We start from the raw sequence: 16389 nt of genomic DNA on the forward strand, positions 1-16389 counted from the left end.
CTGATAGCTTCCCAGCAAAGTTATCAATAGTGTCATTGTCTTTCATCTTCAAGCGATCAAATTCGGCCATTAGGGTTTGAAGTCTAGCTTCTTTGACCCTGTCTGCTCCCATATGTCTCGCTTTGATCGCCTCCCACACTTTTTTAGCATTGTCTATGTCTCCGGCTTGTAACACCAGAGTTTCAGGTATCAACTGGAAAATCAATGCAATTGCCATATCATTCTTCTCGATTTCCTCTGTTCCTTGATCAATCACGTCCCATGCTTTGTGTACTGAGAATATCTGTCGTTTGCAAGAACGAAGTTTTAGGAGAATTGAGCTGCCCACTTTCTTATCTTTTATTCGTAGCCGTATGTGTACGAAATTAAGGTGCACTTCAAGCATAACCAATATCTCACGTCTATAATTAACCGACTTTGTACTTCGTACTGATTTAAATTCCTCTTGTTTGATTGTTGGGATGAAGCTAATCTTTAAAAAGTACAAGCTTTCCCAGAGAAGGCATTGGTTAATGACTCGTTAGAAAAGATCCCCACATGCCTGTTAAGACTTAAGAGAAACGAAAACTGGTAACTTCAATTTTGCCTGACCAAGAAAATGACAACTTAATTCATCACAGAAATCAAATCTAGGTCATACGGATTTATATCGTATCCCAAGTTTTTCCTTTACCATGCTACACCGCTTGGACAATTTATGTATATTTTAAACGATCGATTCGGTTAGTTCAAGATGTAAGAAGTGATGAAATTTTCGTTTCAGATACCGTGTCTTCGAAACAGGTTGGAATGTTAGAAGAGATTTTATGAGGTCAATCTAGTGAGAATCTCCGTTGTTAGATCAATGGGGAGATCTTTGAGACTTGGACGGTCTTTAGACTCGTCTTTGATATGCTTCCATGCATTTAGGTTCTCTAACTATTTATGGTCTACATCACTAGGGAATTTTAGCTATTTATACATAGATTTAATATTAAACCATTGAGGAATAGGAACCTGGTTGTCGTTTGTTGATGTGTTGATATTTATAAGTTGTTCTTATCGTTTCCATATAACGTTCGTTTTAGTTAATTAGATTAGATAAGGAATTACATGTCGACAAAAAAAAAAGATAAGGAAATAGATTTATAACGAGTTTGAATTAGAAACGAGTTCACAATTTTTTTTTTTTGTTTGAGGGTGTTGACCATGTTCTAGACACAAAAGACACAGTAACAAAAGTATTTCCTAAAACAATCCCAAACCACACTCTTATTATTCTTTTAACTCAATAATTTCACTCAAGTCCTGTAGGAATACTTTGTTCATGCCTGAAGAAATTCTCAGGATCAAACTTAGCTTTAATCTTCACCAACCTCTCAAAGTTTCCCTTGAAGTATTTATTCCCCCATTCTCTTGCATCACTCCCCTTACCATTCATCCCCAAATCAAGATCTCTATAGTTCACATACGCGGCTCTAGGGTTTTTCGACACATACTGCTCCATGTAACTATACATATCCCTCATCCACTCCATATGCTTGGCCTCGCTCGCTTTCCCGTCTTGCCACAAAGTCAGCCATTGGATCTTGTACAATGTCCCACTCCTATGTGGGAAAGGTGTCTCTGTCTCAGGGATTTTCGCCATCATTCCTCCATAAGGATTCCAGATAGTCAATGGTGAATCCTCTTCTAGAAGCTTTTTCCATAGTCCTTCTAGTCCTTCTATTGGAATTGCCTCTTCTACATAGTCTGACTTGGCCTTGAAGTAATTCTTGAACAAGGATTTTCCATCAAGTAGAGCTTCGGGTGGCGCGGTGCTCGGGAAACCAGCAATGTACATCACTGACTTGATCCAGCTTGTCTCTACACAATCTTTCTTCATTAGTCCAAGCTGTGGGAAACTCCTCTGCATCACCTGTGAAAAAAACAAGGTTGAAATTGTCATAATCAAAAATTTTTTCCTAAATTCGTGATAAACTTATAACCCAGACTTTCATAATATTTCAATATAAACCCGCCAGGTTACCTGCATGAGCCTATTAACGTCACCAAGAAACTGGCCTTGGTACGAAACTGAGATAGTTCTTTCTTTGCTTTTAGGGGTCTTGCTCGCCGGCTGTATGATCGCGCGGATAAAGAGATCTTCGTCGAGCTTGTCTGCGACTTGTTGCCATTTGTACAAGATCCTAGTTCCGTCTTGCTCTAACGTCTTCGTGACAGTGAACACCGTCACTGTCTCCGGCACAGGAACTAGCTTTATTTTCCAGGCAAGGATAACGCCGAAGCTTCCTCCACCACCGCCACGAATGGCCCAGAAAACGTCTTCTCCCATCGCCGCGCGGTTCAAGATTTTGCCGTCCGCGTCAACGATTCTGGCGTCGAGGACGTTATCAGCTCCGAGTCCGAACTTACGCATCATTGAACCGTATGCTCCGCCGATTATGTGGCCGCCGATGCCAAGGCTGGTGCATAAACCCGCCGGAAAACCATGGACTTTGCTTTTCTCTTGGATCCTTTAACCAATGAAAAGTAAAGTGATTATATAATCGGGTCATAATCATAGATTAACCATATATATTCCAGTTTTCAATATATTGGTTCGGTTTAAGAGTCTGGTTATAAAACCAGTTCCTTAACCGTAAAAAACAAAACGTAACAGTTCGGAATATTTCAATGGGTTAACCGGATTTTATGTTTGATAAACCGCATATATCATGATCTGCTCGGTTCTTTCTGGCATCTTATACCAAAAAGAATCACGAGTTCAAAAACATTTTTTCTTAACTTACAGAGTGTGACAGTGACAACTCAGGAGATGGGAGCCATAGGTTTAAAAGTTCTCTTAAAAACTAATAAGATAAGAAACCGATTTATACTTTTGTAAATTCGAATATATTTTTACAATAAGTCCTCTTCCTTCCTTTTTAATAAATTGGAATAATTTTGTGTAAAACAAAATATGTAAACATTTTTTTTTAAACTAGTGTAGCTAATACTACTTTTTGTGGCGTAGTGGAGGAAGGGTCGGGAGTATATAAATCGTTCTAAAGGCGAGATAAATTAAAAAAACTATAACAAATGATTCTCTCATCAAAAAGGACCAAACATACATAAGATCCGTGGAGTAAACAAGTATTTACCTGTAATAAACCTCTCCAATAGAAGCACCTGCGTGAACCCACGCGGTGTTACTTTCCAAATCAACGTTGATGTGCCTAAGCTTCGACAAATCAACGATCACAAACGCCGTTTCCATCTCGGAGACGTAAGATAGGCCTTCATAGTCATGACCGCCGCTTCTTAACCGCAAGTGAAGCTGCAGCTTCTTGGCACAAGCCACGGCGGCTTGAACGTGTGTTTCGTAAAGCGGCTCGAAAATAAACTCAGGCTTCGGATTTGAAGGCATCAAATAACGGAGGTTCTGAGCGGACGTCTCTAACGCCATTTTGTAGGAAGAGGCGTTTAGGTCGCGAGTGAAGAACGAAGAGTCCATCGGAAACGAAGCGTCGGAGTTGTCGACCAAACACATCACGAAGTCTTGTTGGATTGTGGAAGATGAAAATGGAATGTGAGAAAGAGATAGTAATAGCAGCGCTACGAGAAACGCGTTTGCGTCTGTTATTATTGCAGACGCCATTTTTTGGTTTTTGTTTCTTGCTTATGAGGTTTTAAGGTTGCTTGATGAGTTCATATGTATTTTTGGGGTTTTATAGGGAGAGGGAAGAATTTTATACGTAAAGTTGATGTAATAATTACGTCATGCTCTTTTACTCATTACGGCTACTATTTACGTAGTGTATAGTGTTCTTCTGTTTTATTACAGTTTTGGAATCATTAACATTTATAGCCTTTTTGGAATGGGAGTTTATCCGTATAACATTTCCATAATAACTTCTTAATTTAATTAAAACTATCTTCAATGGTATTCTATCTTTTCAAAAAATTTAGAGTACAATATAAAATGACTCCTAAACCAAACTATTATAGTTTATTTATAATTTTATTAAATTTAAAAATAAAATAAATATAACTGGAATAAAAATCAATCTTGTTTTGAAATTATTCTATATCTTATAAAAGAATAGAACTACTTTATATAAAATAAAAATGTAATTATACATTAGAGATGCTTTAATAGTAATATACAATTTTTCAATATTCTAAAAATTGGTTTAGGAGGCACATATGCACATGCGACAAATCTGGATGCCTAGGCGAGAAGTAGGTTTTATCCAAAATAGTTTTCTTAAAATCAGATTTATGCGCTTAGACCATTCTAAAATTAGTTAATCAATCTAAATTGGTCAAATCTCTAAAATCAAATAGTAATATTAGTTTAAATCAACAAGTTTATCTAATTTCTTTCTTCTTTTGTATATCTAATTTTTATAATTCATCAAAAAAAATTATAATTAAACCTAAAATCAAAATATCTTATATAAATGTAAAGTATATAAATAATAAATTAATAATTTGTTAATGACGGGTTTTTGAATAATTTGCATAGTCGCTAGTCCTCTATTAAGCGTCTAGTTACCTCTAAAAAACTTTTAAACATTGGAATTTCTAACTTAACTATATTTTATGCATCTAAAGAAATTATTACTTTTTTAACAAATAGTAACAGTAATTTCAATTCTATTGTACATAATGCTTACTTAATTGTGGAAATTCCTTTAGCCGGATGATTTGACTAAGAATTTATTAATATTTATATACATTAAGGGGATATCTTCAACTCAGAGTTTGAGGTGATTATTTTGAAATGACAAATTCACTGTAATTCAGATATAAGTTTTAAAAACTCATTTAGAATATATTATTATCGAACTTGACATTTTATTAAGTATTATGAAATCCACTGTTATTGAAAATATTTGAAGTTGTATAGTTTTAAAGTTTTTCAAATGATTTTTAGAGCGTTTAAATGGAGTTTTGTAGTTAAGAAAAAAAAAATCAAATTTCATGGTTTTATGTGATAGAGTAGTTTAGCAACGTTCATTTTAGACTCTTAAATTCATATAAAATCATCTAAATTTTTTATTAAAAATCAAATCACCTGAAACTTTAGATTGAATATAGAGCAAATTAGCTCAATATACTGAAAAGAGTGGGATACCATTGAATTGATGGAAAATGGTAGTGATAGGGGGAAAAAATTGAAAGGAAATAGGGTACGGAATGCAAATAGGGGAGAAGTTGTGTGTAGGAAGTACAAATACTCTTGAATATACTCCCTAAGAGATATTGGGTTCAAGTTTTGGAAAAAATGATTATTAATAGGTATGTAGATTAATAAAATAAAAGTTTACATGAGACTCTTTTAGCATTGTGCAAATATAAACGTATGGCATCTTCACTAATAATCATATGTGACTTCTCATGAAGCATATAGAATTATGGTTTGTAAAACCGTTTCAAATAATAGTTTAAAAAATTGGCATTAAAATTTTCTATTAGTCTTGAGACATTTCGGCCTTAGTCCGCCCGAAACTGCTCTTAAATTAAATATCTACGTATCAAATCATGAATGTGAATTAGAATACATAGATGTCAATATGCCATCTTTCTGGAGTGCACCAAATATAATGTCTTTCTTGCCTTGGCAAGTACGAGTTCCCATAAAATCATAACTAACCTTTTTATTCAAATTATTTGTATTTGTTTCCTTATTTCTTAGCACAGCCATACGAGCAGGTTGCTAACCGAATTATCTGTAACATTGGTGACTGAAAACCTAGCAGAATTTTATGGGAACTCCCACTTGACAAGGAAACTTGCTCGTTTCTGTGATGACAAAAATGAAAAATAAACGAAATAAAATTTGGTTGGTCAAGTGGTTTGAAGAATAGTTTATTTTTTTGCTAAAACGAGAATAGTTTATTTATATCATAAGGTTTGGATTTTTGATTCTTAAAAAATGTGAATTAAACAAAATAACAAAAATATTTATGAAAAAATCTTCACCATAACGTAAAAATTAAAGTACCGTCAGAATTTCATAAGACAAATTAGGACGATGTAGTAAAATGTAAATCTTTATATCATATATTAATGTCATAATTAAGGAACGTGAAAACATAAAATGAAATGAAATGAATCTGTTAATCTATAATTCGTTTTATTGCTAATTGATTATGACCCCAAGTTTATGGAGGAATACATGGTGCTTGAAAGTAGGTCATAATTTGTGGGCTTTGACTTTCGAGGTACAAGGTGCTTCATAATTTCAAAGATACTGACACCACCATCTCCAGTAATTTTGGCTCAAAAGTTAATTTCATTTTCGTATATTTATCTTAAAATAAAATAATTTAATATAACTATATCTCTCCTTTTGACTGTCTAATAAGATATTTACTTTATTATAGATTTGATTCATACATACATCTTCGGGAATTCTGTTAAGTTCTATAATACAAAATATCATATCAACCGTGCACCCTTTGATACATTACATCGAGCAAGTTTAACATCTTTTCTTTTCTTATATGACTATTAGAAATGTCATATATGGTTATTAACTCACTGACTTAAGGGACGTTAGATATAACAAGAAATGTCTGAATTCTATCAACAATAAGTTCTAGACGACGTTGCATTATAACGTTTATTTTAGCTACCTTTTAATATTAACATTTTACAGAGTTAACAACAATTCTTAGTTTTAAATTTTCAGTGGTTGTTAAATTTAAGATGTAAAACTCAAGGAATAGGAAGATTAAATTAATTCCATTATTTTCCTTGTGTTTTTCAAGAAATTCATTAGAAGTGTGTATTTCTAGAAGTAGACAAATGGTTGAATTTTTTTTAGTGCAGTACTATTTCTATTGTTTGATAAAAATATGTACAATACTATTTAACGATATAATCAACTGTTGAAACCACCAAACCATAAGCTCCACCATGCTTGTTAACGCGTATCCACTTTAGAAGTCAACCTATAAAACCATAAGTAATATGCCTCATTTTTTTCATATCCTTTTTCCTTTAAAAGATTCCCAAAAATACCTTGTGTTTACATCTTGTAGATTTCGGTTTTACTTGTAGGTCTAAAATGGCTAGTACCTGGAATCATTTTTTTTTTATAGATTAGAAAAAGTAATAAAATATATAAAATTAACCTCCAAAGATTAACATAAAAATCCATATTTGATATAACTTTTTAAAAATAACATGATTTATTAAAATGAAAATAAAATGAAAAAATTTCATAGGATAATACTTTTTAGTTTATTTTCACAAAAATAGTCATCAAAGAGGTCCACAATCAAAATTTTTTTTATTAAAAGGTAAAATACACTTATATTCTATAGTTTGCTAATCTGGATTTAGAGTTTAGTGTTAAGAGGTGGAATTTTGAAACTGGAATTTCCAATTTAAAAAAGAATAAATATTAAAAGATTTAAAATAAAAAGGTTGTTTTGGTCATTTCTTTATAAGGCTATTTTGGTGACAAAACTTAAAAATGACTATTTGAGAGAATTGTCCAAATCAAATATAAAAAGTTTAATCAATATATAAGCCACAAAATTTAACATTCTTTCTTTTATATAAAAATATTTTGAAAATTTAATTTTTTTTTTAAAATAATATTTTTAAAAATTAGCAACTTTATAAATTAATAAAATATTATAGTTTTGAATTATTAATTTATAGAGATTTTATTGTAAGCTGTTTTGTTGATCAAATTGCTTAATGTTTTTAGTATAATATTTGATAAAATAAAATAAAATAATACAGTATGATTTATTACAAAGAAAATAAAATCTACGAAGTTTAATCAATATAAAGCGCAAAAGTAAATTTCTTAAATGTTAGAATTAAGTACTTAACAATCAAATATGCAATATATAACCATAACCAAAAACTAGTATGTGTCTTTTGTCGTCCAAAATATATTTGTTCCATTATAGGATCTGCATTGCTTTTGCGTTTTGGTGTAAGACCTAAATAAGTAGTATGATATTTTTCTCACAAATCAAAATACTAAGATAAGTGGTTATTTTTGTCACAGAAAAATAAAAGATAAGGGGTGATTGATAGTATTTGTCGCCAATTTGGCTTAAATGCAACAAAGTGACATCAGAGGTCTTTATCTAAAGATTAATTATGCAATGACATAAGTGGCCCATACTTTCTTTCAAATCCTAGTTTTTAAAAATATTTTGAGATAATCACACTTAAGTAACTGTGAAATTTTACTTCTTTTACGAATCATAAGTCTTTCTATAATAGTATAGTATACCGGCGTTTTAATGATACGAAGTAGCCTTACGGGCGGACGACGCATCTACATTATCTCGATTCTTTAATACAAATGTAGATTGTATAACGTCACCTGGATTTAATGCTGTGCTCATCGCGCCATGTTATAATTTATAAATAGGGATTCTAATTTATGAGCAGTTTCTAGAGGTAAAAATGTGATGGGAAACAATCCCGTTAGAGGAGTCTAATTAAATAGCTAAAATTTGCCCACCGCCTAAAAAGTCTAAATCATTTTTATCGACACAGAATAGAAAACACTTCACATGTTAGGATAATAATCTAATTTCTTTTAGTTGAAAAACAAACTCTACCGACAGTTCTTCTCAATTGAAGAAAAATTGTAGGAAATTATTTCAAAAGTACAAAAAGTCACTAATTTAGTTTAAACTAGTATTTTCTCCCGTGCTATGCACGGGCATTTATTTTTATAACTCTAATACTTTTTTTTTGTAATTTACAATGGAATTTTTTTGTAGGGTTATGAAATTTACAGTGGAAATAAATATTATTTATAGAGTTATATTTATTGGTGAGCTTAAAAACAAAATTATTTTTTAAATATTAAAACAGTCCAATATGGACACAAGATGAACATTATACAATAGTTGCCAAGAAAAGATGAAAATTATATATTACTTTACTTATAAAAAAAATTTACATATGAAATATCAAATCGAGAAAAAGCAAATATTTTTTAAATAATTAATTAACATATTTGTATTTTTTTATTTTATATTTATTTTTGTTTTGTAGTACTGTTTTCCTAGTATTTTATTAGGTTTTCTTTTCTTAAATTATATTTGCATTAAAAACATGGAATCTTAGTTTCTAACAGAAATTGCAAATGAAAAGTGTATCAACAAACTTCTAGGAGACTATAAACAGATAAAGAAAGTATAAAAAAACCAACCTGATCAGGTGAGATCTTGATCTAGAGAGTAGGCATATTTTGTTCTCGTTTTCTCTACCAGCCGAGTTTCTTGGGTCCATTTGTTGTCTTTTAATCATCTCCACATTTTACATTTTTATAATTCTCTTTTTCTGAACTATCGCTATGAAAATAATTTTAAAAAAAAAACTATAGCTACGACAACAGTTCAGTAAATCAGAAATTGATTTTCCATTTAGAAATGATATTTACATATCTTGTTTATCTTTACCTTTTTCACCATGTAATATGTACGTAGCGTTTTCCTTTTTCCAGTATCTGAAAAGAGAAAACTTATAAATTGATCAAAAGAGTACAAAAATTTATGAAAAAAAAATTATTTGAGAATGAAGAGTTTGTGTGTGTTTTTAGTTTCACAAACCTGAACTTTATTCTTCATCCTCCAATTTTGCAGTAGAATCCACCTATCAATCTATAGCATATACTGTTTTTATTTTGCTCATTTAGTTGAAAAGGTATATTTTGAAGACTGTTGTTTTGCTACTATTTGGTGAGAAACTATTTTGATCTGCATCTAAAATTGTAGTACGATCATTAGAAGCTTTAGATTTACAGGTTAGAAGTTGAAAATTCAGGAAAAATCAACGAAGTTGTTGCAAAAAGAAAAACTTACAATTTCTAAATGAGGAAGAGTTGAATTTAAAAATATGCCAACGTGAGTGGATTTCAGAGGGAGATAGTGGGTGTAGTGTGAGAATTATTAGGGATTTTATTTTGTAAAGAAAAGAAATTAATAGAAGCAGTTGATAAAGGATATGTTATTTGCTTTAAATTTTAATCTCAATTTTATTTTTTCTTGCATTTTCTTTTTAATTTAAAATAATTTCCACATGGCAATCTCTGATTCGCCAGGCGACTTGCGCTTCAGTATATAAGGGATAGGTATAAAATTATATGAAAGTTTTATAGAGACACTTCACATGTCTCTAAATAACAAAACAAAACGCTGTAGTAAGAATTAGCTGATTTTGAAAGAAAAAAAATTACCACTATAGACCAACTTCTGGTTTAGATACGTCAAAATCACACGAAACACACAAAATTATGATTAATGTTTTGGTGTCAAGATCGACCCACTTAAAAAAGATGTTAATCTTATGGAATTATAGGTGCATGTGTATGAATTTTATCATTTTGAATTGATCTAATGTTTTTGTTTAATGGCAAGTGTAATTGGCATTGAGAAATTGCGCCGGTTAATGCGCGAATAGATAAAGCATTCAAAAGCTCGAATACAAATCAACAACGTCAGTCAGTTTTATATCTTCCAAATGATGCACTTCCAACTTTTGGTGGGTGGTCCGCTGCGTCGGTATATTTATAATATGCACAGAGAGTGAGAGACACATTTCCTAAGCTTATGCGTATGCGGATAAATTTCTTCTTCTGAAAAACAAAGCCACGGTTTGACATTTTTACATATTTTAAAAAAGACGGGGTTAATAAATATTTTTTTACAGGAACTATTTGTTTTCTCTTTAAGAAATCTCCAGCTAGTCCATTGGTATTTTGAGAAATAAAACATATACCAGCCAGTGAAATTTTTTATTAAAAATAAGCAATATATAGTATATGATTTTTTTTTTGATCGAATGTAGTATATGATTAAAAGGTTTTTATTGCAGGTAGGTTTCAACCCGCATAAAAAAACATAACAATTTGGACTTTGTCTTGGAAAGAGGTCATATTAAATATATGTTTGTGAACATATGAATTACAATGAAGTGAAATTATGGCAAACAAGATTAGGTTTGAATACAAGTTAAAATTTAATTTCAGCGGACCAATACTCCCCAAATATGTACGGTCTGAATGAGTGTTATTTATATAATCAGACACATTAACAACCTTCCGTCAAACTAAAAAAAGAAATCAATAAATTTCTATCGTATTCTAGTTTCACCAACCGGCACATGGTCCGCATGCAAATCTTTAAATCTGCTTTGATTTATTTAACAATTAAAAACACACAACACAAAAACAAATATTTATAAAATTCTCTGTATGGGGTTTTAACTCCAGATTGCATATTTATTTTCATTGTAGTACAACACTATTTTACAAGGGTCGAGACATACTAAACATGTCATGATCCACTATTAGTCATTCTCAACTTCTAGTAGATAATGCTTGCCACAAGATGCCAATAGTAAATATATGTTAACATGTTACCACTTTTTCTATGATGTGGTGGTTGGATCGGGTCAACTCCGATTTAATCTGCCGATTAAGTGCTTAGTGAATATTGCAGAGGCAAACTATATCAAACAAATTAAAAAAACAACATTAGATGTCGACCAATAGAACAAACATGATTTGTGAACGTTTGGTCGAAATTTTCACATCGATCCTTCTGAATCTTGGATGTTAGTCATATACTCTCCTCACGTAGTTATGTGTTTTTCTTGAGTGACATCAAACTTCTCCAATGTTTTAAGTGACATAAACTAAGACATTAATCATTTAACAAAGCCAAGTTCCCATGTTAGTTAGTTTAGCCATAAAGCTGCGAAATACTCCCACGCCCAAGCAGCAAGCACTAACACAAACAGTCACATGTATCTATATTATTTTATTACATTATGCTAAAAATATCTCTTCTGGATAAGCTCTAAAACTAATATCAATTTTATTGATGATTTGTTATGATATGTAATAATCATGATGATGTGAAAAAGCAAATATGTACTTTAAATCGTTTTATGTTCCTTTACATCCTTAATAATGTTTCATAATCAACGGTCTATATAATTTCACAACATAATGGGCATAGCAAAATCATTACAATCTTCTTTCGTGTTCTTTTCCTAATAAAGTTGGATATAACAAAGATTTTCTTTTTGCCGTGAAGTTTTTTTTTTTGTTAAAGCTCTTTGCCGTGAAGTTTGTAAACCAATGTCAAGGTTTTTGAAATTCAGTTCACGAATCATGGTACCTTTTTAATCCGAGGAACTCGAAACTAAATTTCTCTAATACTTCTCATTACCTTAAAATTTGTAAACGAACAAGTAAAAACTTGTACCAAAACCAGTAACCTTTGTTTTTAAATGCGTCGTCTATAGCTAACGAATATACAAACATGGAGCAGCAAAAACTAATATTACTTCCATCTAATGTTTTGAAACCCGACCCAGATCCACGGTTGAACCGGTAAATTTAAAAATCGTATAAAACTATTATTATTTGTACTTTAGAAAAAAACTATTATTTTAAAATGCGAAAAACCCACAAAAAACTGTTAAAACCCGAAATCCGTCTACTGCTTGAAACACTGGTTGAACCCATACGTAAATTTTACTTATTATTTTCTTATTTTCAATTACATTAATAGAAGAATTTGTTTTGTATTTTAATTGAGAAGTTATCTTTTTAGCTTTTTAAAAATAAAAAAGATTATATGATCAATGGATTATGAATCTATTAACAAAACTAGTTGAAGTAAATTGATATTAGTTTATTTTTGTTATTGATAATCTATTACAATTTTATGTTTTACCTTTAGTTTATTTTAGTTTTAAAGTTTAATTTTATTATTTTACTAGACATATAAATATTTAATTATTTTAATTTTTGATATATTATTATTATATATCATAACTCTTAACTTGTTACAAAATTGTTAATTTTTCAATTATTTTTTAATATTTTATATGTAAAATGAAAATAAAAATAAATAGAACTAAAATTAAGTATTTTGTAAATGTTTTTTAAAACATAAAATATTTCGTATTTTTTTCAATAGCTAATATATTACTATATAACAAAATTAGTTAATTTATTAATCCATGGATCGTCCGCGGTCGATTTAATAACCTGGTGGCCTTGGAAATAGTCCGGTTCAGAGGGGTTTAAGAACATTGCTTCCATCTGTTTTCTAACGACCGGTGTTTAAAGTTGTTTTAGTTGTAGTTGGAATTTTGTGTTAATTTTCAATCAATTTTTTATTATTATAATCATTAATAAATATAATATTGATTTAGATGATACTGAGGTATATACTAGACTAGTATAGATGTCCTAACTATATATCATATAAAGCTTTAAATTCCAATATTGACGAAGGAGAGACATGAGCTTAAAGACTTGTGAAATTTACTACAGTTTATGTAAACCACCGTCTTCCCAACAACCTCTTCTTTCCCATTGTCCCCTTCCCTTCATATACATTTATTGTGTATAGACTTTTTACAGACCATAAAATTTTATCTTTTTAGTAAATAACTTTTGGTTTATTTTGGTTTATCATTATTTATTGGTTTAGTTAAATGTATATATTACATCCGGTTTGTCCCGGTTAGCTGAGTAGCATCAAGTGTATATACGTGATCATTTGGTCACACATAAAAGTTAACAGAAAGTTTCCTTATTTTGTCTTCTTCTCTCTGTCATGCGATCCTCGTTTTCTCCATGATAGCTTGAGCAAGAAGCTCCAATTTCTGTTCGTTTGTTTTACTAAAATGGTATAAGAGCGTTGAGCACAGCTCAACATCGTTTTCTGGTTCGATCGAGCTCAGTTTCGAGGTTTTCTCCTCTGTTTTCTGTTTCGCTCGATCTTCGTTTTCTGGGTTTCTTTCTCCGATCGTCGGTTATCCCACGATGGTTGTTCATCTCCGTCGCGGTCGCCGTTCCGGTCGTTCCACACGTGCTGGTAGCTCGAATCCTCTTCCTGGTAGCTCCCCTTCTGTTCCTGAAGCCGTTGCAGCTCCGTCTTTTGAAGATTCGTTTGCTCTTGCCGCCGTTATGAACCCCGACAACGTTCACTCTCCGCTGTTTCTTCATCACGCGGATCATCCAGGCTTGCAGATCGTTTCCGTACAGCTTGATGGATCCAACTACACCCAGTGGTGTTCAGCCATGAAGATTGCTCTTGACGCTAAGAACAAAATCGCTTTCGTCGATGATTCTTTACCTCGTCCTGAATCAGGTAACCCTCTGTTCAAGATCTGGTCACGCTGCAATAGCATGGTCAAATCTTGGCTTCTCAACTCTGTTACTAAACAGATCTATGGCAGTATTTTATCGTTTGATGATGCAACTGAGATCTGGGATGATTTGCATAATCGTTTTCACAAGACAAACTTGCCTAGAACTTTTCAGCTGATACAGCAGATCCAAGACCTCCGCCAGGGCTCTATGGATCTCTCCAGTTACTACACAACACTGAAGACTCTTTGGGACAATCTAGATGGTGCTGAGCCCGCTGAGATGTGCTTGTGTTGCAACACTTTCAACTGTGTCAGTCAACGTTCTGCCAAGGCAAAGGTCGAGCGGAGCCGTATCATTAAGTTTCTTTCTGGTTTGAGTGAAAAATACTCCATCATTCGTAGCCAAATCTTAATGAAGAAGCCCCTTCCTGACCTCGCTGAGATTTGCAACATCCTTGATCAAGACGATAGCCAACGACAGTTTAACTCTGTTGTTGCTCCTGCTGCTTTTCACGTTAGTCATGACTCAGCTTCGTCCTCTGCGTTGCTCCAGTCACCTAACTCAGCTCAGTCTCCTAGTATGGTTTCTAGTGATGCCAATGTCTCTCAGCCTGGCGCTTTGAATGCTTTTCACAAGAAACCAGGACCAATCTGCTCCCATTGTAACAACACCGGTCATGTTGTGGATCGTTGTTACAAACTCCACGGTTACCCAGTTGGTTGGAAGAAAGGTAAATGGGGTTCAGATAAGTCCAAATCATCTGCAGTGGCTGCAAATGTCTCTTCTCAGGACCGTCCCTCTCCTGTTTCTGGTCTGGATAATCTTGTTGGTCAGTTAAACAAAGATCAGATTCAGAACTTCATTGCCTACTTCAGCTCTCAACTTCAAACTAAGCCTACTGAGTCTGGTTCTATTAATGTCTCTCAACGTCATGATTCTTCTGGTATAACGTTTTCCTCCTCTACCTTCAGTTTTGTTGGTCTTTTAAGTCTCGCTAACTGCGTTACTGACTTACATACCTGGATCATTGACTCTGGTGCAACACACCATGTTTCACATGATAGAGGCGCTTTTCTTAGTCTTGATACCTCTGTTAATCATTTTGTGAACCTTCCTAATGGTTCAACGATTAAAGTTGGTGGTATTGGACAGATAAAGCTCACTGCAACTCTGGCTTTGCAAAATGTTCTCTTTATACCAGAATTCAGATTAAATCTCATGAGCATCAGTTGTTTGACATCCGATCTTGGAGCTAGAGTGACATTTGATTCTGGCTGTTTTGAAATACAGGATCCTTCCAAGGGGTTGATGATTGGAAAGGGTAGACGGACAGCAAACTTATATGTATTGGATCTGGATGCTGCAGGACATACGGATTCAGCTGTTTCTTCTGTTATTTCTAACGCTGTTGTTGATGCTTCTATATGGCACCAACGTTTTGGTCATTCTTCTTTTAAAAGACTTGAGCTTCTACAAGATGTACTTGGGATTTCTAAAGCTAAGAATAAAGGGTTGTTACACTGTGACATTTGCCATAGAGCTAAACAAAAGAAGTTATCTTATTCTTTAAATCCTAAGCTTTGCTCTCACCCTTTTGAGTTACTACATATCGATGTTTGGGGGCCATTTTCTGAGCCAACACAAGAGGGTTATCGCTACTTCCTCACGATAGTGGATGATCATACACGAGCCACTTGGATTTACTTATTAAAGCTGAAAAGTGACGTTCTTACGGTATTCCCGGAGTTTATTCAAATGGTGGAAAGACAGTATTCTGCTAACGTGAAGTCAGTACGCTCAGATAACGCACCTGAACTTCGTTTTGATGCACTTTATAAAGCCAAAAGAATTGTTTCTTATCACTCTTGCCCTGAGACTCCTGAACAGAACTCAGTCGTCGAGAGGAAACATCAACACATCCTCAACGTTGCCCGTGCGTTGATGTTCCAGTCTGGAGTTCCTTTAACCTTTTGGGGCGATTGCATTCTTACCTCGGTATTTCTTATCAATCGGACACCTTCTCCAGTGATCTCAAACAAGACCCCATATGAGTTATTAACTGGTAAGCTCCCTGATTACACACATCTGAAGACATTTGGTTGTCTCTGTTATGCGAGCACTTCTCCCAAACAACGTCACAAATTTCAAGATAGAGCTCGTGCTTGTGTCTTTCTTGGCTATCCCTCTGGTTATAAAGGTTATAAACTGATTGATCTTCAGAGCAACTCTGTCTTTATTTCTCGGAATGTGGTCTTTCATGA

General features: G+C 32.8%; 1 protein-coding gene across 1 annotated transcript; it reads right to left on the bottom strand.

Annotated features, from left to right (window-relative positions):
• Window positions 1–1120: 1120 nt before the first annotated feature.
• LOC106349201 (berberine bridge enzyme-like 13) lies at window positions 1121–3761 on the bottom strand. The gene is made up of 3 exons (XM_013789135.3): window positions 3123–3761; window positions 2009–2495; window positions 1121–1897 (listed from the first exon to the last, which is right to left on the bottom strand). Exons 1-3 carry the CDS (start codon window positions 3617–3619, stop codon window positions 1277–1279), a joined length of 1605 nt encoding a protein of 534 aa, XP_013644589.1. The 5' UTR covers window positions 3620–3761; the 3' UTR covers window positions 1121–1276.
• Window positions 3762–16389: the final 12628 nt, after the last annotated feature.

The sequence above is a fragment of the Brassica napus genome, chromosome A9 (assembly GCF_020379485.1).
Source record: "Brassica napus cultivar Da-Ae chromosome A9, Da-Ae, whole genome shotgun sequence".
Classification (NCBI taxonomy): domain Eukaryota; kingdom Viridiplantae; phylum Streptophyta; class Magnoliopsida; order Brassicales; family Brassicaceae; genus Brassica; species Brassica napus.